Source organism: Nerophis ophidion, linkage group LG05 (genome assembly GCF_033978795.1).
Source record: "Nerophis ophidion isolate RoL-2023_Sa linkage group LG05, RoL_Noph_v1.0, whole genome shotgun sequence".
In the NCBI taxonomy this organism is placed as follows: Eukaryota; Metazoa; Chordata; class Actinopteri; order Syngnathiformes; family Syngnathidae; genus Nerophis; species Nerophis ophidion.
This window is the reverse complement of record NC_084615.1, coordinates 39,275,069-39,298,488: the sequence shown is the minus strand read 5'-3', so window position 1 is coordinate 39,298,488 and position 23,420 is coordinate 39,275,069. Positions and strand designations below refer to the sequence as shown.

The window sequence follows — 23,420 nt, the reverse complement described above, 5'->3', positions numbered from 1 at the left end:
GTAATATCGATATAATTTATTTCATGTTAAAATGACCAAACACGGCTTATTTGTTGTATTCCTTGTTTTCCCCTGCTTCTCGCTCCATTGCAAAACTCCATGGGCTACTAAACCCCTCCCCTTTCTCCTCCCAAGACGGACTTGCTATAGGAACATCCATGATTGGTTGGTTGTTTACTGTGATGAGTCACGACTGGTTGAGATTATGGAAAAACATTAGGGACAGGCCTATCAGAGGCAAGATAGGGCGGGTCACCGACCCAAGAAGGTAAATCACAACAGACATCCCATAAGACGACAAGAGAGTTGGAGGGAAAAAAAAAGGGGTTTATATATTAAAAAAAAACTAGTGGGAGATGGCAGAGGGATTCTCTTCTTTAGATTTTTCTTTTAGTGATGTAGACAACTTCCAGAAAACCCACAATCCGTCTTCTTGGCTACATTTGGAAAAATGTATGCGTCTGGATAAAACATTCATTTTGAGTTGTTTACCATATAAGCCCAGATCAAAATTGTTCTCGAGTTGCACGAGAAATTCTGCCAAAAATGTATGCCGAAGTGAGGAAGATCATAGCCGCACAATTACGTCAAGTCACTTACTTGACGCTGACCAGAACCCAACATATTTGACAGTCCATTACATCGTTGACTGGGAATTAAAAAGTGCCGGCTTGCAAATTTATTTTTTATCTGAGTTTGGTACATTTTGTATTATTTGCACAGCTATGTTATTTATTTTACGTAGAAATAATATTTGCTGTTTTATTGATGTTATGTAATTGTGTGCTCCTTAAACATTTTCTTTTCTGTGCTGTTAATACCCATCTTGACTAACTGGGTAAATAAAAGTACCACTGACTGTTTACATTACAGTTGTCATTCACTTAAATTCCAGAGAATCTCGCTCAAAATGAATATCTTTATATGTATACTTTCACCGGAAAATATATCGAGATATATATCGAATATCGCGTTTAAGTAACAATATATCGAGATATACTTTTTTGTCCATATCGCCCAGCCCTAGTAACAGTTAAATTCCATCCATCCATTGTCTACTGCTTGTCCTTTTAAAGACATGTTATGTTACTACTTAAAAAAAAAATATATAAGTGCTCTCAACACTGGTTATCTAGCCATAAAACACATTTTCTTTAAAATACTGGGATATATCGGTTCCTGGTATTCAAACTAAAAATACAGCGGTATCAATTTTGGTCCACATCACCCAACACTACTTGTAACTAACACACCTTTATTAATTTTGGACTGACCCGTAAAGGCAGTGACTCCTGAGTCATGACCTCCAAAACGGACCAAATCCCGGCAGACACACTCCATATTCTTGTATAAAGTTTTCCCAGAACATTGCACTGTTCCAGCTGGAAAGTAACAAGAACAGCAAATACATTTTCTTCACCTAACACTAGGTGTTCTAATGGAAGAGTAAACGTCATATCGGCTTGACACAAGTCATTCCATTTCTTAATCCTTCACTGTGAAGCTGAACTCCCTCTGGCCAGGATAGATTTGACCAGCTGAAAGGAGATTAAGAAAGATATCCCGCAAATTAATTGTCCACGCTCTGTAAGGAATCTCTCCTTCGATGCATGCGCGCATGCGCGCGTGCGTGTGTGCGTGTGCGTGCGTGCGTGCGTGCGTGCGTGCGTGCGTGCGTGCGTGCGTGCGTAGGTTTAAGGCTCTTTGCTTGTCATCAGAAGCAGCACATTGACGGCGGCCAACAGCAGGAGGAAACAGACGATCGCGTGGTGGCTGTTTTACCTCAGTGCCACTTGGCAGCAAAGCCAATTTTCTCACCAAGTGAATGGGATTTCCTGAGGTTAGATGATGGAAGCTGACTATCGGCTCCTTACAGCACATCCCACAGCGCTCTTTCCGCTGGCTGTTTGTAGCAGGACCTGCCTGGCCCCCAAAGCCACAGGGGGGAGCTTTGTGACAGTGATACAGCTTTCATTTTCAGTCAGGTTTATGATTTTAAAAATGTGCATTGTGATCTGACTACAAACAAAAAGCGGCAAACGATGAGGGATTACGACAGATTATCAACACCGTTTATTGGGCCAATGCTTGACAGATATTGTGTTACTTTCTTGGTTGAAATCCTCTGCAAATTATGATATTTTACGGCTGTGATGACTAGGGATGGGTACTAAATTCGGTACTTTTAAAAAGGTACTACCGGGTACCGATTCACATAAAAATGAAACAGTACAATATGTTGAAACCTCTGGTGCATGAGATGTCACGGGCGGTTGCAGACTTGACAATGATGGTATGCTATAGACATGCTACTGATTAGCATTAGGGATTTTACAACACGATTTGGACACCTCCACATTTGTAATAAAAATCTACAACTTAGATGCACGTTACACTCAAACAACTGGTTTTATAGGCACATTCTGCTTAATGGCAAAGTCAACTTCTTGGCTAAGGCAACACAACGTAACATACACTACTGCCAAAACATCTTGTTGCAATTGCATGCTAAATCTACTATATAGTACTTGCAAATGGGACTCAGAAGTGTAAGAAAAATAAATATAAGAACTGGACACCAGTAATAATCATCATCTCACAGTTAAATGTTAAATAGAAAGAGATGATATTAATGAACAATTAACATTTATTAACATATTACACATACACAAAAGTATTAAAAAATTGGCACCGTTGCGTACCAGGAATTTATGTGAAATGTACCCATCCCTAGTGATGACAAACTATTAGTTCAGCTTTGGCTATACAACAGACAGAAAAATGCTTAACTTATGACCTGAATAGTAAACAAACCAAAAATATACAAATTGGTGCCCTTAAGCAATGCACAAAACTATAAAAAAATGGCTAAGTGTGAACTAAATTTCCACTTAAACTTTCTGAAACACATGATCAGAAAGTATTTCAATGCAATTAAGGAACTACAATGTGATTAAAAAAGCATTGGTATCATAGGGCCCTTGCAAATATTTTAAAGATAACTTTTTTTAAGCTTTTTTGCGAGATAAAATCTGCAAAGTTTCAACCAATTTGCCTCTCCATCCGCTTCAGGCGAAGACAACAAAAAACAAAGATGGCTGCCATACTTTGGTTACAGCACATAATTGTGTAAAACTGCATCATCTATACAGTAGAGCAGTGGTTCTCAAATGGGGGTATGCGTACCCTTGGGGGTACTTGAAGGTATGCCAAGGGGTACGTGAAATTTTGTAAAAATATTCTAAAAATAGCAACAATTAAAAAATCCTTCATAAAAATATTTATTGAATAATACTTCAACAAAATATGAATGTAAGTTCAAAAACTGTGAAAACAAATGCAACAATGCAATATTCAGTGTTGACAGCTAGATTTTTTTTGGAAATGTTCCATAGATATTGATGTTAAAGGCCTACTGAAACCCACTACTACCGACCACACAGTCTGATAGTTTATATGTCAATGATGAAATATTAACATTGCAACACATGCCAATACGGCCGGTTTAGTTGACTAAATTGCAATTTTAAATTCCCAGCGAGGTATCCTGTTGAAAACGTCACGGAATGATGACGCGTGAGCGTGACGTCACTGGTGGTAGCAGACATGTTCTCCCAGCACCGATCACGGCTAAAAGTAGTCTGTTTTTATCGCATAATTACACAGTATTCCGGACCTCTGTATTGCTGAATCTTTAGCAATTTGTTCAATTAATAATGGCGACTACAAAGAAGAATGTATTTGGTGGAAAGCGGTGTATTTCGGCTGGCTGTAGCAACACAAACACAGCCGGTGTTTCTTTGTTTGTTGTGAAGCTTTAATATGGAAAAGAGCGGTCAAGCGAACATGTTTCTCTACCACATGTCAACCGTCAGATTTCGGTGAGAAAATTGTGGTAATAAGTCTGCTCTTATCGTAAACATGAGCGGAGCTTGTGTCGTTCCTCCTGCAGCTGTCAAAGAGGCAGCTGCGACTTTCTTAGCCCCGCCATGGCTTCCCTCAGAGACACTGGCGGTCACCACACACCTCCAACTTTCAAGTATGACTATATAATCTCACTAAAACACTAGTAACACAATAAGCAGATAAGGGATTTTCCAGAATTATCCTCGTAAATGTGTCTAATAACATCTGAATCGCTCCCACTGCCCTCGTCTTTCTTTTTTCTTCTTTTTTTTTTCTTCTAGTCCTTCACTCTCACTATCCTCATCCATGAATCTTTCATCCTCGCTCAAATTAATAGGGAAATTGTCGCTTTCTCGGTCCGAATTCGCTCTAGCTGCAGGTGGCCATGATTGTAAACAATGTGAGGATGTGAGGAGCTCTACAACCAGTGACGTCACGCACACATCAACCGTTACTTCCGGTACAGGCAAGGCTTTTTTATTAGCGACCAAAAGTTGCGAACTTTATCGTCGATGTTCTCTACTAAATCCTTTCAGCAAAAATATAGCAATATCGCGAAATGATCAAGTATGACACATAAAATGGACTTGCTATCCCCGTTTAAACAAGAAAATCTCATTTCAGTAGGCCTTTAAAGATTTCTTTTTTTGTGAAGAAATGCTTAAAATCAAGTTCATGAATCCAGATGGATCTCTATTACAATAACCAAAAAAGAAAACTTTAAGTTGATGATTACTTCTATGTGTAGAAATCATTATTTATAATTGAATCACTTGTTTATTCTTCAACAAGTTTGTATTTATTTTTATATTCTTATTTCCAAACAGTTCAAGAAAGACCACTACAAACGAGCAATATTTTTGCACTGTTATACAATTTAATAAATCAGAAACTGATGACATAGTGCTGTTTTTTACTTCTTTATCTCTTTTTTTCAACCAAAAATCCTTTGTTCTTATTAGGGGGTACTTGAATTACAAACATGTTCACAGGGGGAACATCACTGAAAAAAGGTTGAGAACCAATGCTGTAGAGCACTTTCTAATAAATTAAGTTCTTCTCATGCGCAAGTTGGAATTTTGCCAGAGTTAGTTGATTTGTATACGACAACAAGAAAATTTGGACAGTCCGATCAATGTTGAGCCGAAGGGGCCAAAAGCGATAGGCTGCAACCTAAACAAGGACAGTGACACGTTCCAGAAGCTAAAAACAAGCTTCCATTTTGTGTCAGCCAACCACGTTTTAGGAAAGCCTCTACTTTTGTCAAGCTAATGCTGAATAACATCAGTATAGAGGGGGATGAAGTGACATTTTATGAGGACTTTTGTCATCCTCAGTAATTCCTACTAGTCTCCTGTAAAATGTTATCATCTTTGTGTCTGCAGTCCCTCACTTCCTGTTGTCCATCAGCTGAGTCACTCGCTCGGAGCTGGCCAGCAACACTCTCCTCAAGCTTTTTAGGTTATTACTTCTTGTTTGTGTTCTCATGTCGCAGAATTTCTCACTGCACTTTTAGAGTTTTCTTGGTTTGAAGTATTTTGCTTTTGGTCTTACTGTATGGGGATTATTGGGCAAGGGAAAGTTATTTTTACTCTGTTCCAAACATAGCAACAGCTAGGCTTGCATGCATACAGATGAGCATCCAGAGATCTGATTGTTTTATATGAAATCCCACAATGAAGACAAGCCATCAGGAAATGCTGGCATCGTCACATTAGGGCTCTTCACACGTGTCTTTGTATGCTGGGGGCCGTCTACAATTTTGGTCGATGCATGAAGCCAGAAGTTTCACCTCATTTTTCTATCTTATTATCCCCTAACCACAAGCCAACATTAATACTGGACCGTGAATACTATCCCAAGGACACAAAGACCGTTTGTAATTGTAATTTGGACAATAAACATGTATGGTTCCGACTAATACTGGCGAACAAAAACATAGCAGAACTTGAAGCCATGAACTAATAAGCTAAAAGACATTTAATGAGCTTTGAAATATAGTATATTCAGTTCTGACTAATTACAGAGAAAAAAACGACTTTGTTAATGGTTGCATCAAGACCTTTTAGCTTGCTAAAGGCTAAAAGGTATTGAATTACAGTTGGGACACTACAGCTCTTTGTATTTGACAAAGACGAGTAACCAAGATTGTGTTCATAGGGCCAACAAGACAAAAACTGAACCTGCTAAATGGATCAAGATCTGAAGGATAGCATAAGGTTAAGATAATAACACTAAAAAACACTTTTTGGACACAACAGATATTTGGTTCTAATTGATACAAGTACCCAAATTGTTTTTGAGACTAAAAAGCAAACACCTAGCAGATCCTGCCAACTTAATTAAGACCTAAATGATAGCAGAAGGATAGGCTAAAAAGCTAAAAGGTTGTTATTTGCATTCAGACAATATAGGTCAGTGTGTAACTGGTTCTGTTACACGGTTTGTACTTCAACACACTCATATTGGGCAACAGCGTGGTTCATTGAAATTAATCGAAATAAATGTAATCCGTGCAAAAATACGTAATAGGCTTTTTAAAAAGAAAACAAACTTGTAGATAAGGAACTTTGTAAGAAAAACAATATAGTAGAATAAATTAAAGTAATTTTATGATGTAATGTAATAGTAATGAACAACATTTACCTTGGAGAGTGGACTTCTACTTCAAATGGCTTCTTTGTCAAACACAATCAGCAGCCTATCCATATTCCATCCATCCATTTCTACCACTTATTACCTTTAGGGTCGCGGGGGCCTATCCATATTTCCATGGTTAAATGTTTTCCGTTTATATATTATTTCAACGGCTAGCGTTATTGACTAATTCTGCTTTAGTATAGTGCAGATTAGCAGTGCTACGCTCCAACTGCTAGTTGGCTACACGGTCTGTCATGTATTTTATGATTTATTTTTCTTATTTCCGAGATTTTCCAAGATGGCGGCGCCCGGACGGGCTGCAACATTGCGGAGCTCCTGCTAAAGATGGAACATTTGGCAGAAATGCCGGACAATTCTACAAACTTTATGGCTGGCTCACATCGTGGTCACTCCGTGATCACGTATGACCGCCAGACACTTCTGGATGTGGACACATCGGGCCATTTTGGACTGATAGACGCGTGCGTGCTAAACGTGCTAACTAGCATGGGAATACGTCGGCGGCTACATCCAGTGGCCTGTGAAGCAGGGGAGTATAGTAGCAGCGGGGGCCGTCTACGGAGCAGACGCCAGCGGTGTGATCGGAAACGCGGATGTCGAGCGGGGCTAAAAACAAAGCAGAAGGCTAATCCCCACAGAACACCACTTCCGTCCATCCTGAAGACGGATTTAAATGGAAAATGCGAGACTACTGGTCTGGGTAAGGAGTCAGTTAAATTAGAACACGTTTTTTCTGCTTTGAGTGTTTCAGAGTTGGACATGTGTTTTACCAAGGTGGCTAACTATGATGCGTGCAGTTTATCAAAGCAACAAACAAACAATCGGAAAATTCCCATCGTATCAATTCCTAGATATGTTCGTAACTATACTAAATGCACTGGGCATAATAAACACAACATTATTAATATTGCTACTACGGATAATTTGATCAAAAACTCCCTAAAACAGCCCACTACCTATAATGTAGTTTTTTTAAACATAAGATCATTGTCTCCCAAAACGTTATTAGTTAATGATATTATCAGAGACAACAATCTTAACGTCATCTGTCTCAGCGAAACCTGGCTTAAACCAAACGACTTTTTTGCGCTAAATGAGGCATGTCCTCCTAACTTTACACATGCGCATATTGCCCGTCCGCTTAAAAGGGGTGGGGGGGTCGCACTAATATACAACGAAAACTTTAACCTTAGTCCTAACATAAATAATAAATATAAATCGTTTGAGGTGCTTACTATGAGGTCTGTCACACCGCTGCCTCTACACCTGGCTGTTATCTACCGCCCCCCAGGGCCCTATTCGGACTTTATCAATGAATTCTCAGAGTTTGTTGCTGATCTAGTGACACACGCCGATAATATAATCATAATGGGGGACTTTAATATCCATATGAACACCCCATCGGACCCACTGTGCGTAGCGCTCCAGACTGTAAATGATAACTGTGGTCTCACACAAATAATAAATGAACCCACGCATCGCAACGGTAATACGATAGACCTAGTGCTTGTCAGGGGTATCACCGTTTCCAAAGTTACGATACTCCCGTATACTAAAGTATTGTCCGATCATTACCTTATAAAATTCGAGGTTCAGACGCATTTTCGTCAAACTAATAATAATAATAACTGCTATAGCAGCCGCAACATTAATACGGCCACAACGACAACTATTGCTGACCTACTGCCCTCGGTAATGGCACCATTCCCAAAGTATGTGGGCTCTATTGATAACCTCACTAACAACTTCGACGACGCCCTGCGCGAAACCATTGATAACATAGCACCGCTAAAGTTAAAAAAGGCTCCAAAAAAGCGCACCCCGTGGTTTACAGAAGAAACTAGAGCTCAGAAATTATTAAGTAGAAAGCTGGAACGCAAATGGCGCACGACTAAACTTGAGGTGCACCATCAAGCATGGAGTGATGGTTTAATAACTTATAAACGCATGCTTACCTTAGCTAAAGCTAAATATTACTCAAATCTCATCCACCGTAATAAAAACGATCCTAAATTTTTGTTTAGTACGGTAGCATCGCTAACCCAACAAGGGACCCCTTCCAGTTGCTCAACCCACTCAGCTGATGACTTTATGCAATTCTTTAGTAAGAAAATTGAAGTCATTAGAAAGGAGATTAAAGACAATGCGTTCCAGCTACAACGGAGTTCTATTAACACTGATACGATGGTATATACGGCGGATACTGCCCTCCAAAATAGTTTCTCTCGTTTTGAGGAAATAACATTAGAGGAATTGTTACAACGTGTAAATGGAATAAAACAGACAACATGTTTACTTGACCCTCTTCCTGGGAAACTGATCAAGGAGCTCTTTGTATTATTAGGTCCATCAGTGCTAAATATTATAAACTTATCACTCTCCTCGGGCACTATTCCCCTAGCATTCAAAAAAGCGGTTATTCATCCTCTTCTTAAAAGACCTAACCTCGATCCTGACCTCATGGTAAACTACCGACCGGTGTCTCACCTTCCCTTTATTTCAAAAATCCTTGAAAAAATTGTTGCGGAGCAGTTAAATGAACACTTAGCGTCTAACAATCTATGTGAAACCTTTCAATCCGGTTTCAGGGCAAATCACTCCACGGAGACAGCCCTCGCAAAAATGACTAATGATCTATTGCTAACGATGGATTCTGATGAGTCATCTATGTTGCTGCTCCTCGATCTTAGCGCTGCTTTCGATACCGTCGATCATAATATTTTATTAGAACGTATCAAAACACGAATTGGTATGTCAGACTTAGCCCTGTCTTGGTTTAACTCTTATCTTACTGATAGGATGCAGTGTGTCTCCCATAACAATGTGACCTCGGACTACGTTAAGGTAACGTGTGGAGTTCCCCAGGGTTCGGTCCTTGGCCCTGCACTCTTCAGCATCTACATGCTGCCGCTAGGTGACATCATACGCAAATACGGTATTAGCTTTCACTGTCATGCTGATGACACCCAACTCCACATGCCCCTAAAGCTGACCAACACGCCGGATTGTAGTCAGCTGGAGGCGTGTCTTAATGAAATTAAACAATGGATGTCCGCTAACTTTTTGCAACTCAACGCCAAAAAAACGGAAATGCTGATTATCGGTCCTGCTAGACACCGAACTCTATTTAATAATACAACTCTAACATTTGACAACCAAACAATTAAACAAGGCGACACGGTAAAGAATCTGGGTATTATCTTCGACCCAACTCTCTCCTTTGAGGCACACATTAAAAGCGTTACTAAAACGGCCTTCTTTCATCTCCGTAATATCGCTAAAATTTTATCCATTCTGTCCACTAAAGACGCTGAGATCATTATCCATGCGTTTGTTACGTCTCGCCTCGACTACTGTAACGTATTATTTTCGGGTCTCCCCATGTCTAGCATTAAAAGATTACAGTTGGTACAAAATGCGGCTGCTAGACTTTTGACAAGAACAAGAAAGTTTGATCACATTACGCCTGTACTGGCTCACCTGCACTGGCTTCCTGTGCACTTAAAATGTGACTTTAAGGTTTTACTACTTACGTATAAAATACTACACGGTCTAGCTCCATCCTATCTTGCCGATTGTATTGTACCATATGTCCCGGCAAGAAATCTGCGTTCAAAGGACTCTGGCTTGTTAGTGATTCCCAAAGCCCAAAAAAAGTCTGCGGGCTATAGAGCGTTTTCCGTTCGGGCTCCAGTACTCTGGAATGCCCTCCCGGTAACAGTTCGAGATGCCACCTCAGTAGAAGCATTTAAGTCCCACCTTAAAACTCATTTGTATACTCTAGCCTTTAAATAGACTCCCTTTTTAGACCAGTTGATCTGCCGTTTCTTTTCTTTTTCTTCTATGTCCCACTCTCCCTTGTGGAGGGGGTCCGGTCCGATCCGGTGGCCATGTACTGCTTGCCTGTTTATCGGCTGGGGACATCTCTGCGCTGCTGATCCGCCTCCGCTTGGGATGGTTTCCTGCTGGCTCCGCTGTGAACGGGACTCTCGCTGCTGTGTTGGATCCGCTTTGGACTGGACTCTCGCGACTGTGTTGGATCCATTGTGGATTGAACTTTCACAGTATCATGTTGGACCCGCTCGACATCCATTGCTTTCCTCCTCTCTAAGGTTCTCATAGTCATCATTGTCACCGACGTCCCACTGGGTCATTATTGTCACCGATGTCCCACTGGGTGTGAGTTTTCCTTGCCCTTATGTGGGCCTACCGAGGATGTCGTGGTGGTTTGTGCAGCCCTTTGAGACACCAGTGATTTAGGGCTATATAAGTAAACATTGATTGATTGATTGATTTCAATTAATATAATCTATTTCTGTTCAGCACTGTCCTTCTTGCTCACTCTTTTCGTTCTCATGGTCGGAAAAACAAAGTTATGTCAGTATTTTGCTATAAACTATTGCTAGCCAGTAAGGCCACATGTTTTGGTCGGATGTTACGGGGTTCACTGTGACCTTTGCTACGCCGACTAACGGGGGGGAGTCTCATAACCTAAAGCCTAACAATTAGCCGAGAGAGAGCTCATATACGGAACAACTTGTAAGCTGGGGCACTCGTATCCACTGTACTAGTACTATACTAGTGACTGGTATTGTATTTATAAGGCCAACCAGCCAAAAACCTAACAGATCCTGCTAACTGGAACAAGACCAGAATAATAACAGAATATTAGGCTAATAGGCTATGAGGCCTTTATTTGTATGTGGACAATATACAGTAGATTTCATCCAATACTAATACTAGAGAATGATATTGTATTTATAAAGCCAACACGTAAAACACCTAACAGCTAAATATATCAAGATCTTAATCCTAGCAAAAGCCTAAACTAATTTGATAAAAGCCTTTGGAAGTTAAACAACAAGAGCTAACAAAGTTTGTGAAAGCAATTTCAACAGTGGCTTCCTTCCAAATGAACACAGTTAACTCTTTAAACATAATTGTCTTAGTCCACATCATCAATTAACATAGTAGCGTCCTCACGCCAACCATCACTTGGCTGACCAGCGGTGAGAAAGAGCCACAGAGAAAGTCACCAATAAGCCGTGTCTTCTCTAAGGACCTGGACTCGGAGGAGGAAGGCATGTGAAGACTTTTGAGTGCTGCAATGATTGGCTCATTAAAGAAAAAAACGGAAGAAAAAAGAAAGCAGTTATGAGTGACTGCTGAGAAATGATAACGAGTCACAGTTAGCGCCCAGTGTTTTTCACAGCGAGACCATTACACATTCAAATAATCTGCTACCTGCACTGTTCCCCGTGAAGAGCTTTTTGTCCTCATTCTTAACGCCAATCAAGCTGCCTCTAAAATTATTATTATTCATTCCCTGTGTGTCGCGATGTGGGTCACGTTGTTGGAAGTCTAAATTTAACAGCTTTTTACAGCACTTAAAAAAATAAAAGTCCTTTTCAATACTACTGCAGTGGCGAGAAAGTTTATAAGGTGTGACGCTGACTTCTTGTCTGAGACAATTTAACTTAATCAGAACAATGGATTTATTGTTATAGCACTCAAAGTTTTTGTTTAAAGCACGCAGGCGCTTGTTGTTGCATCTCACATTGGCTCATACTTACTTTCACTGGTAAAATAATACAAAAAAAAGTTAAGGGTCACGTCCCGAGACCTCACTTGAATGGTGAAATACTGGGAATAATGGCTACACCCATTAAAAGTCCTAAAATGCATATTCTTTAACCCTGCAATACATTTAAATTATTTAATGTATAGGTACACATATGTTTTTACATTACTTTTAATATGTGTGCTCGCGTGGTAGAGGGAAAAAGTGGTTTAGGATGAGGGTGGCTTACTTTTTTAACCTGGGATTATGTAATGAGGGCGGAAGACTCTGTTTTTTATAAAAAAAAGCATTTTGTACTACATTTTATAAGTATGAAAAGTGCTTTACAAATAAAGTTTGATTGATATTTACGACGGATTATTGATAATAAAAGATGATCAATAAAAGAACATATGGAATTGAGTCAGTCTAGCTTTTAGACGAGTTGTCAAATCAACAACCAAAGGTTCTGTAGGCCACAGAGTCCCTCGATTAGAATTTCTATGTTGTGAATTATGCTAAATAACACTTATTTATAAATCATCAGAACTTAGAGTGGATGAGATAGGGTTTCTGCAAAATAAAATGTGAATGGGTATTCCTCAAATAAAATATTATTATAAAAAAATTGTGGAGTAGCAAATAGGCAGGGATCCACGGTCTATAGTAGAACTAAAGTTCAGAAGTTCAAAAATCCCTTGTAAGATGTTTTCTTCCTTAGGAAATGATTAACAAAAATCTCATCTGCTTCAGGCTCCATATTTAATCACTACTTACTGTCATACAAGTATAACAACAAGTAAACTGTTGCATATAAACACACACACAAAATACTAAGGTTTTGTAGCTCATCTCAATTAATATTGTGCCAAAGAACCTCATTTGTTGGCATTGATCATTTCGCAGAATCGGACATACAAACAAAGAATGTTTCGAATTGGTGACTCAGTCAGTGTGCTTTTTGTTATTGAATAGGACTGCAAAATAACCCGCCGTGGGGCCAAATGAAGTTGCGATTCACTCTGACAAAGAAGGTAAGAAAAACTATTGAAAGTAGCAAAGTACTAAGGTAAATATATCTTCCCCTTTCCTTCTTTCCGCATGAAAACCCTATCTCTACAAATTTGTGTTTTGATAATATTTGTAGGTGTTTAGATCCTATTCAATTAGATTTACCGTATTTTTCGGGGTATAAGTCGCACCTGCCGAAAATTTATAATAAAGAAAGAAAAAAACATGAATAAGACGCACTGGAGTATAAGTCGCATTTTTTGGGGAAATGTATTTGATAAAACCCAACACCAAGAACAGACATTTGAAAGGCAGTTTAAAATAAATAAAGAATAGTGAACAACAGGCTGAATAAGTGTACGTTATATGACGCATAAATAACCAACTCAGAACATGCCTGGTATGTTAACGTAACATAAGGTAAGAGTAATCCAAATAACTATGACATATAGAACATGCTATACGTTTACCAAACAATCTGTCACTCCTAATCGCTAAATCCGATGAAATCTTATACGTCTAGTCTCTTACATGAATGAGCTAAATACTATTATTTGATATTTTATAATATGTTAATAATTTCACACATAAGTCGCTCCTGAGTATAAGTCGCACCCCCGTCTAAACTATGAAAAAAAACTCCGACTTATAGTCCGAAAAATACGGTAGTTCTTTTCGTACAGGAAAAATAGTTTTGTATATGTAAGAATCTCTTTCAGGTGACATTGTGGAAATAATAACAGCAAACCCTTGTTTGTCGGTTAGTTAGTTAGTTAGTTAGTTAGTTAGTTAGTTAGTTACGAGCCTGACCGTGGTCAATACGTGTCTGCAAAGTAAGAATTATTAATTAAAAAAAATCAAACTTTTTCATAGCTGGAGCCAAAAAAAAACGTGCAGAGCATTTCCGAAACAAATGAACCATATCATTACATCGCTTTTGTTGTAATTCTCTGGTATTAGCGTTAAATTGAAGTGAATTAAACAAGAGTTGCATCAGTGTACGTTACATAACTCTCTCCGTGTTGTAATGTATAATTTATAAGGTAGAAAAAAAGGACTCTAAAACGGCAAAGTTAATGTGAGCAGAGACTTGTGGTGCTGAGTCGCGGATGATAAAGACAAAATGCTGCTTCACAAGTGTGATCTAAGTGTTGGAGCTCTGACAATCTGACTGAGCGTGAAATTTGTCTTTTTCTTGTTCTTTTTCCAGGTCAGGAGTGGTGCTAATGAAGGCCCTGTTGGCTCAGTGAAGACGCCACGGCTTAAAGGGAGAACAACACTGACAATCAAGGCTGCAGCCGAGTCTCTTGTGATTTAGCCTCTTTTTCGCAAAACCTGCACCATAGCCGCAAGGCTTTAAAAAGCTCTCCAGCAGGAGATTTGCCGACCACGAAGCTATTGATTCTTCAGCGCAAACTTATAATTAATTAGAAACAGAAGCATAATATTAAGAGGGAGAGAATATAAAGGCTAGATGAGGGGAAAAGCTCACATTGGCAGCGTGGCGCGAGATCAGTGTCACGTTCTCAGCCTCTTGTTACCGTGCACTCACATTCGAGCACGTACACACGCTGATACACATTCACAGCAGGGCGAGAAGCCCAGTAGAAATCCTTTACTCCCTGGTTTTTAGGGAATGAAGCTGATTTGGTAAAAATGAATGGATGGATGTAAAAAAAAATCGCATTCAAGTCAGAGTGTAACAAAAGTGCAAAATACTTTGTGTCGTGTGCGACATAACTGCTCGTCCTTTTTGCCAATATCCTATTTTTATAACAATACAAGGTAAAATGTGAGTAATATAGTTTGGTTGGCAACACTAAATTGGCACTAGTGTGTGAATGTGAGTGTGAATGTTGTCTGTCTATCTGTGTTAACGAGGAAATGGCGACTTGTCCAGGGTGTACGCCACCTTTGGCCCGAATGCAGCTGAGATAGGCCCCAGGACCCCACGCAAACCCGTAAGGGACAAGCGGTTAGGGCTGGGCGATATATTGATACACTCGATATATCGCAGGTTTGTCTCTGTGCGATAAAGAAAATGACTATATCATGATTTTTGAGTATATGTTCTCAAACAGTTGCTTTTAGCTACCTGCGTTTCCCACTCTTTCTTGTCTCTCCTTCTCACAGAGATATAAACAAGCGCACCTTCTTACATACGTCACGAATACAACGTTAACGCGCTCCCCGAGCAGAGAGGTAGTTTTATGTGTAATATTAGCTGTTATGCTAACGGTACTTTTCGAGTGGTAATACGAGAGAGAGAAGATGCGAATCTGGTAACAAATGGAGGAGTAATGAATTCCCCAAAAAAACAGCACAGGGTGCATCGTCTGGCAGGGGTTTGGCTTCAAGCGGGAATATGTTGAACAATTATGCGGCAAAAAGTAGCAGCACTACTAATTTGTAGCATCATTTGAAAAGCCACCTGCTAGAGAATGAAGAGTGCTTAAAACTGCATTTCAACATCTCTGTTCGGTGCCACACCCACAAAATGCCGAAGTAACAATTTCCAGATCAACACCATATGAAAAAAATATCAACAACAAATGGAGATAACGTCCGCAGGAACCTACCACAGAACGAAGGACATTCTGTATATACACTGTTTGATTTCCTATTATGCAGCTCATTTTTATTTGACTATTTTTGAAATATCTTGTGTGACATGACCAAAAGTGCACTTTATTTGTTTTTAACTATTTTAGTGGCGTTCTGTACAAAAAGTGCACTTTAATTTAGTGTTTTGATATGTCATCTTAGTGACATCATGCAAAAAAATGTACTAATAACTTGTTTTAAAATGTCTCAGACAATCTTGCACTTTTTGTTTTGGAAATGACATGAATGTTTGTGCTACTGCTTAATAACTGTATAAAAAAACAATTTTGCTAAATTGACTTAGTTGTGATTTCTCTCTCTGCATGAACGTTTAAAATGAGCATATATTAATGCCGTATGAAGAAGAATGTTTTAATGTAGACACAGAATCATCATACTGCTGTGATTATATGCATTCAGTGTTCAGTCAAGGCTAAGGCAAAATATCGCGACATATATTGTGTATCGTGACATGGCCCAAAAATATTAAGATATTAAAAGGCCATATCGTCCATTTTCAACAAACGGTTGAAAATGGGTGGATGGATGACGGATTTCAGAGGTTGTGAGTAAAAAGTCTTGAATGATAGAGGGGATAATAGTGGTGAGTCTGTGCACCATTTCTTTTAACTTTCCAGTCGTTTTACACTGACACGTAACCAGATTGTATTGCAGCACCAATTGGGGTTCCCAAATCTTTTCCATGTGCTGGTTGAAAAATGTGTTATTGTTTTGTCTCTTCACAAGAGAGATATTTTAGACTCATCGTGTTTTATCTTAAGTAAAAATATATCAGTGTTTGTATGGCAACCAAGACGTATTCAATCGTCCACTTGGAGAATCATTACAATTTTTAGTCGGCAGAAGTTATTCTTTAAACTTAACTAAATTTAACTAACTTTTTAATTATTTTGCGCTTCAAAGGATGAGGCATTGCCATATTGATATTCTTTGTTTTGTAATAAAGAAGTAATTTTACTTCTTTCACAAGAAGTTTTATAGAGTGGATCAAATGTTCTTATATTTCCCACAATGCATTGGTGGTATCCATATTAAAGGGCGGAAGTTACATTCCAAAACTGACTTGACTAAGGCCGGCATTCATTTAACCAGTAATGTTCATAATACCCACAACGTGTGCTGTTGTTAACTGTCACAATCGAGGTGGGAAGAATACAATTAGCTGTTCTCGATTTTCTAAGGTATTTTCTGGACAGCGAGAAGAGAAAACGGGCGAACATGGACTGCTACAATCATACGAGATGTGAGTTGCAGACGACTTTTTGTTTGTTGGGATCATTTCAGGTAATAAAGAAGATTTTGTAAGTAAAACGTAATCTAAAATAAATAACTGCCCCACTTTGCATTAACTTAATGTGCTTGGTGGGGCGGTATAGCTCGGTTGGTGGAGCGGCTGTGCCAGCAACTTCAGGGTTGCAGGTTCGATCCCTGCTTCCGCCATCCTAGTCACTGCCGTTGTGTCCTTGGGCAAGACACTTTACCCGCCTGCTCCCAGTGCCACCCACACTGGTTTAAAAAAAAAGGAAAAAAAATGTAACTTAGATATTGGGTTTCACAATGTAAAGCGCTTTGAGTCACTTGAGAAAAGCGCTATATAAATATAATTCACCTCACTTCACTTGGTCGAACCACTTTAATGGTAGTTGAATTGATGAAAATGGTACTCACTTTTCTTATCAAGACATAAACCAAAAGTGAAGCATCATGAGAACATCATTCTCCCAATGCTGCTTTACAGTCACAGTGTGCTAATTGATCTTAGATTGGTTATCTGTGATTATCTAGGGTGAGAAACTTGGGTCGGATCATTTCTGTGACTGCATTGGTCCAGCCTGGCTTGATGACACAGAGTCCACTGGGTTTATACAAATAAACAAAAACATCACAAACGCATCTCCAGACAAAGTGGTCTTAACATTCTATACTTTTAGAATTTAAAAAGTCTTTCAAGCAGCAAAATGTAGTAGTAATGAAGTACTTCACAAAGTTTGGGTATAAAATATTGGGGAAAATGTTGTGCATGGTTTGTACTCCACTTTGACTTGTCGATATTGCACGGATCCTTGCATCGAATTACGGTTGTTTGCTTCTTATAATGAAAAAGGGATGTTTTATCTAATGACTTGCAGTATTTCTCTATCGTTCCACGCCCAGGTCAATGTTATTTTCCATGGAATATTTCTGAAATATTACGTGTAGAGCTATCGTGAACAATGACGCTCGCCCTTCAAATTGGATTTCGGCATGCACTTCCGGGAAAAATCCAAACCCCTCTATACATAAAAAACAGCCTGCATGTCAATTTTGTGTTATTAGCATCAATGTTTCCATTTTTTTCTTGTTACTAAAGGCCTGTTTTGCTGATGAATGTCATTTTTATGGACACAAATTGAGCCCAAAAAATTAAAATCAAAACAAATGTGTTTTCGAATACAAACTGTCTTCTGTTATATTTTTGCATTGATTTTGTGCCACAAGCCTGTGAGTACTTTTTATATTTGCTGCCCGTTGAGATGAGCAATATGTACTTTCCTATCAGTGTTCCCGAAAACCAATTTCTATCTACTGTAGAAAGAGGGGTCTGAAAATGTGCTAAATATTTTTTTAAATTCGGTAAATTGTCAACACTGATTCTTTCTACTTCATTTTCTCATACTTGCATGGCGTATGCTCAAACCCAGAAGACGTACACACAAAAGATCTAGATGTATAAAAGTGTTTGCACGCATGAATCTAAGCACATTTCTGTTTTACATCCCAATCAATGTGGAATTGAGCGCAGATTTTGGAATGTCTGGCTCCTCCCTGTCCATGCCCTCAATTAAATATGTAAATCATATTTTAATTAGACATGCGCCTGGGATTCTCCTCTATGCATGATCAGAAAACCTCAAGACAATGTGAAAGACGGTAAAAACAAAAACTGAAAGCGATGATGTAGTTTAACCAGTGAAAAAAAGCAAGCCCCTTACTCTAAGCACAGACTCGTAAAGATGCTGTGAAGACAGGATATAGAATTTGGGGGACATGTGCTCAATGCGCATCACAGGGATTAGATCGCACACAGTGGCAGTTTGAAGTCTGTTCCCAACCATGCGGTTACTCAGAATGTACAAACAATGTATTCACCCAGGTCACATCGCTACAATGTACTTGTTAATTGCATTTGCGCATCATTTACGATAATTCCGTCCCGCACGATTGGCATGACTCATCTCGAGGGGCTGGCACAGAACATTTGTATTTAAAGGCCTACTGAAACCCACTACTACCCACCACGCAGTCTGATAGTTTATATATCAATGATGAAATATTGACATTGCAACACACGCCAATACAGCCTGTTTAGTTTACTAAATTGCAATTTTAAATTTCCCAGGAGTTTCGTCTTGAAAACGTTGTGTAATGATGACGTGTACGCAAGACGTTACGGGTTTTTAGGAAGTATGAGTGCTACGCACACACACAGCTAAATGTCGTCTGCTTTAACGGCATAATTACACAATATTTTGGAGAACTGTCTTGCTGAATCATTTGCAATTTGTTCAATTAATATTGGAGAAGTTAAAGTAGCAAGATGGAGTTGGGAAGCTTTAGCCTTTAGCCACACAAACACACAGTGATTCCTTGTTTAAAATTCACGGAGTTGAAACCTTCCTATGGATCACAGCGGACATGGATCCCGACCACTTGTCAACCAGCAGATTTCGGTGAGAACATTGTGGTGAAAAGTCGCCACTTACCGGATATCAGCTGAGCTTGTGCCTCCCGTACAGCTACCGTCGACTTCCCCGAGACACTGCGCGTCAACACCCGGCCGTGGACGTACACCTCCGACTATCAGGTACTGTTAAACTCACTAAAACACTAGCAACACAATAGAAAGATAAGGGATTTCCCAGAATGATCCTAGTAAATGTCTCTAAAAACATACGAATCTGTGTCAATGCAACGTGATTACAATCACATTTTTTTTTTTTTTTTTTCTAGTCCGTCGCTATCAATATCCTCAAACACAAATCTTTCATCTTCGCTCAAACTAATGGGGAAATTGTCGTTTTCTCGGTCCGAATAGCACTTTTTGTTGGAGGCTACCATTATAAACAATGTGAATATGGGAGGAGCCCTCAACGGGTGACGTCATCGTCTGCGACTTCTGGTAGAGGCAGGGCTTTTCTCCAGTTGCGAACTTCATCGTGGATGTTCTCTACTAAATCCTTTCAGCAAAAATATGGCAATATCGCGAAATGATCAAGTATGACACATAGAATGGACCCGCTATCCCCGTTTAAATAAGAAAATCTCATTTCAGTAGGCCTTTAAATATGGTAAACTTCTTGGGAAATGGGGAAGAGTGAGGGATTTTTAACACCGCCACAATTCCCTGCAAATCAAACAACAAAAGTTAAAATATGCCTAACTGGGGTTCGAACACAAGCCCACAACCACAGAGCATTCACACTAACAAACATTACTCGGCAGTTACCAGGCCAAGTATTACAACCGTTGTTATAATGAGTAAATGACAATAGAAACACAGTTGAACAAGTGCATCCTCTCTGTCTCTGAAAACGTGTTCTTTTTCTCTTGCACTATTAACAAAGTGTTATAATACTGTTAAAACAGCCATTGGTTTTAACAGTATTTATTTGCTCCTTCTTTTTAATGTGCACATCACTTAAACCGAGGAGTAATTGTTTTCACATTTATTCATTACAACAAATGATCAAACGATGTAAAAATGTACATATGTCAACCATGATGTTGGTGTGAGACACTACACATTTTCATTTCACTCTTGCTACATCTGAACTTTGCAGTTAAAAAGAGTGCACCCCATGGTTTTTGTGCGTACACACCATTTATACATGAGGCCTTAGGCTCATATGAGGTTTGGTAAAGCAAATTTATGATTCTATCTCGAGTACACAGTTGTTACAAGCTGCACACAGTCCCATTATTATGTATTTATGGTGAGGGTTTAACAGTTGGGAGCAAATCTGTTTGTGGATGGTTGCCACAAATAAAAGCATGTACAAGAAACACTGTTGTCTGAAAGTGGATTTTTTTTATTATTTTTTTTTAAACAACTATTTAAAACAGGGAACATAGTTAAGAAGTGAAACTGCCATTGACTGGCTTGGCATGCATACTGTCGTCAGTGTGCAAGTAGAGGGCTGTTCGGTTTATGTCGCATTACGACATCTCCTTGTCTTTTCACACTCCCATAAACTACTGAAAAACATAAGTTTAGATGTAAGTGGTTTGATTCCTCAAAATGAGACTCGCTTAGGAACTGGTCACATGTTGGGGACTATGAAGAATACAAAGTTGAGCATTGCTACATTGAGAAAATAAATCAGTTTCGTGGCAGTGCAACAAAAACACAAAAAAAATGAAAGTCATCACCTTGGAAGTAAAGTTCGACAAAGGTAAGGACTTGATATTTAAAAGGGAAATCTCCTGCTTCTACAAAGTGTTTTTTCAGCTATAAAAGAAAAAAATCACTCTCTCTTCCATTTTATGTATTTTTACATGGCTTGTAAACCAGCTAATGTGGCTTTGATTTGATTCTTACCTCTTTCCCAGACAGGTAGTACGCCGACAGCAGACCTCCGACGAAGCGGATGTTCACCTCAAAGACAGACACTTCGCCGTTCTGCAGAGAAACAATACGCTCATCAGTAAGAGTTGCATTTCCTGCTGCTGGAACAAAACTGCTGGCATTCAAATAATAAACAATAACTCTGACGTGAAGTTTGCAGAGCGGAGAAACAATGCAGCTTTTTTTTCTATGACTGACAGCTCCATACTGTCACACTCAGATAAGACAAGACTCTCGGTTCTTCGAAAACAAATTCAATGCTTAAAAAAAGACAATGTTTTTCCTCAAATTACTGATTGGGAAGTTGGATTGTGTTGCTAATTAATCCCTGGCTAAAACCCCCATAAAAACGAATACGAAATTATTTTACAAGCAGAAGCATCCAAAAAGAACCCTTGGACAACTTGTCTGAATATTAACTTTTGTAGTTCAGGACTCAATATAAAAAATGTACTAATCTATGCGTTGTAAATTAATGATTAAAAAAAAAGTTTGTGCCTGGTTGGTGATCAGCAAAACAGCTAAAAACTAACTCTGCTATAATTGGCCACCTGAAGAAACATGACTTTAGACCTGTTATGCTAGTTTCTTTATTATTGTGAATGTAGTGACTAAAGTATTACAAACAGCTGTCAGTATATTGCCAACTACAAAAATAAGTAATATTTACAAATTATAATGCAGTAACATGGATTGTACAGGTGTACCTTACAGTGTTTCCCCTATGATGTTTTTCATCTTTTCTGACTAATACAGTAAATGTTTTTACACTGTTGGACATTCGTGTTGAACAATGCCAGCGCCATTCATCTCTCTTCCTGCTGATGAAAACTCATGAATTTCGGCATGAGTTTGCACGCAGTTTTGCATGCCTCTGCCCGCGGGGTTTTGCAGTCTGCTAAATTAAGTAAAGTTATCAGCCAGATGGGGAGGAGCTCTATATGTAGCCAATTAATTTTGAGGAAACACAATCCCCTGGGAGGAGCTGGACGGAGTGGCTGGGGAGAGGGAAGTCTGGGCTTCCCTACTTAGGCTGCTGCCCCCGCGACCCGACCACGGATAAGCAGAAAAAGATAGATGGATGGATGGACAAAAAAATGGGATACAATTATTATTTTCATCTAATCGTTGCATGCGCACAATAACACTGGCATGCACCATGAAGTATAACATCAATGCTGCAAAATACAGCTTTTTTATGCAACTCTGTATCGATCAGATTGTGCAGGAGTACCTAATGTTGTGACTGGGTAAAACAACATAATGTTTATAAAGTTTGTTTCGACCGTGTCTGACAAAAAAAATGGGGACGTTTGTTTTTAAGATAGGTATATAACAAGGTATTTTTTCAAAAAATAAATGAGACTTGAGGAGCAGCAGTGGCGTGGTTTTGTTTGCAATCTGGGTACACCTCCACAGACGAACAATTTGCAGACATACTGTACGCAGAAAGTAAGCTATAAATGTGACTGTTGAGCAACACAGCATATCCAATACATATTATTTAGACCACAAGGAAGTGTTTTAAATGTACGAGTGTCGGTGCCATTTTGTGGCGGTCCAAAAGTACATGCAGTAAGTCACTACAAATAGGTGGATATCTTAGAAACTGCCTAATGTTGTAAGCATATTTTTCAGCAATTAAAGTGTTAGCAAGTTCAGTGGGGCAAAAAAGTATTTAGTCAGCCACCGATTGTGCAAGTTCTCCCACTTAAAATGATGACAGAGGTCTGTAATTTTCATCATAGGTACACTTCAACTATGAGAGACAGAATGAGAAAAAAAAAATTCAGGAATTCACATTGCAGGAATTTTAAAGAATTTATTTGTGAATTATGGTGGAAAATAAGTATATGGTCAACCATTCAAAGCTCTCATTGATGGAAGGAGGTTTTGGCTCAAAATCTCACGATACATGGCCCCATTCATTCTTTCCTTAACACAGATCAATCGTCCTGTCCCCTTAACAGAAAAACAGCCCCAAAGCATGATGTTTCCACCCCCATGCTTCACAGTAGATATGGTGTTCTTGGGATGCAACTATAAGGTTTC

The 23,420-nt window shown here is 39.1% G+C and overlaps 1 protein-coding gene across 3 annotated transcripts in view; it reads right to left on the bottom strand.

The window, feature by feature from the left end:
- man1a1 (mannosidase, alpha, class 1A, member 1) overlaps nucleotides 1-23,420 on the bottom strand; it is a 240,298-nt gene that overhangs the window by 87,316 nt on the left and 129,562 nt on the right. For all 3 annotated transcript variants that reach the window (XM_061900904.1, XM_061900905.1, XM_061900907.1), the window contains one exon: nucleotides 21,342-21,422. In XM_061900904.1, coding sequence (XP_061756888.1) covers nucleotides 21,342-21,422 — 81 coding nt within the window. The remainder of the gene's footprint in view (nucleotides 1-21,341; nucleotides 21,423-23,420) is intronic.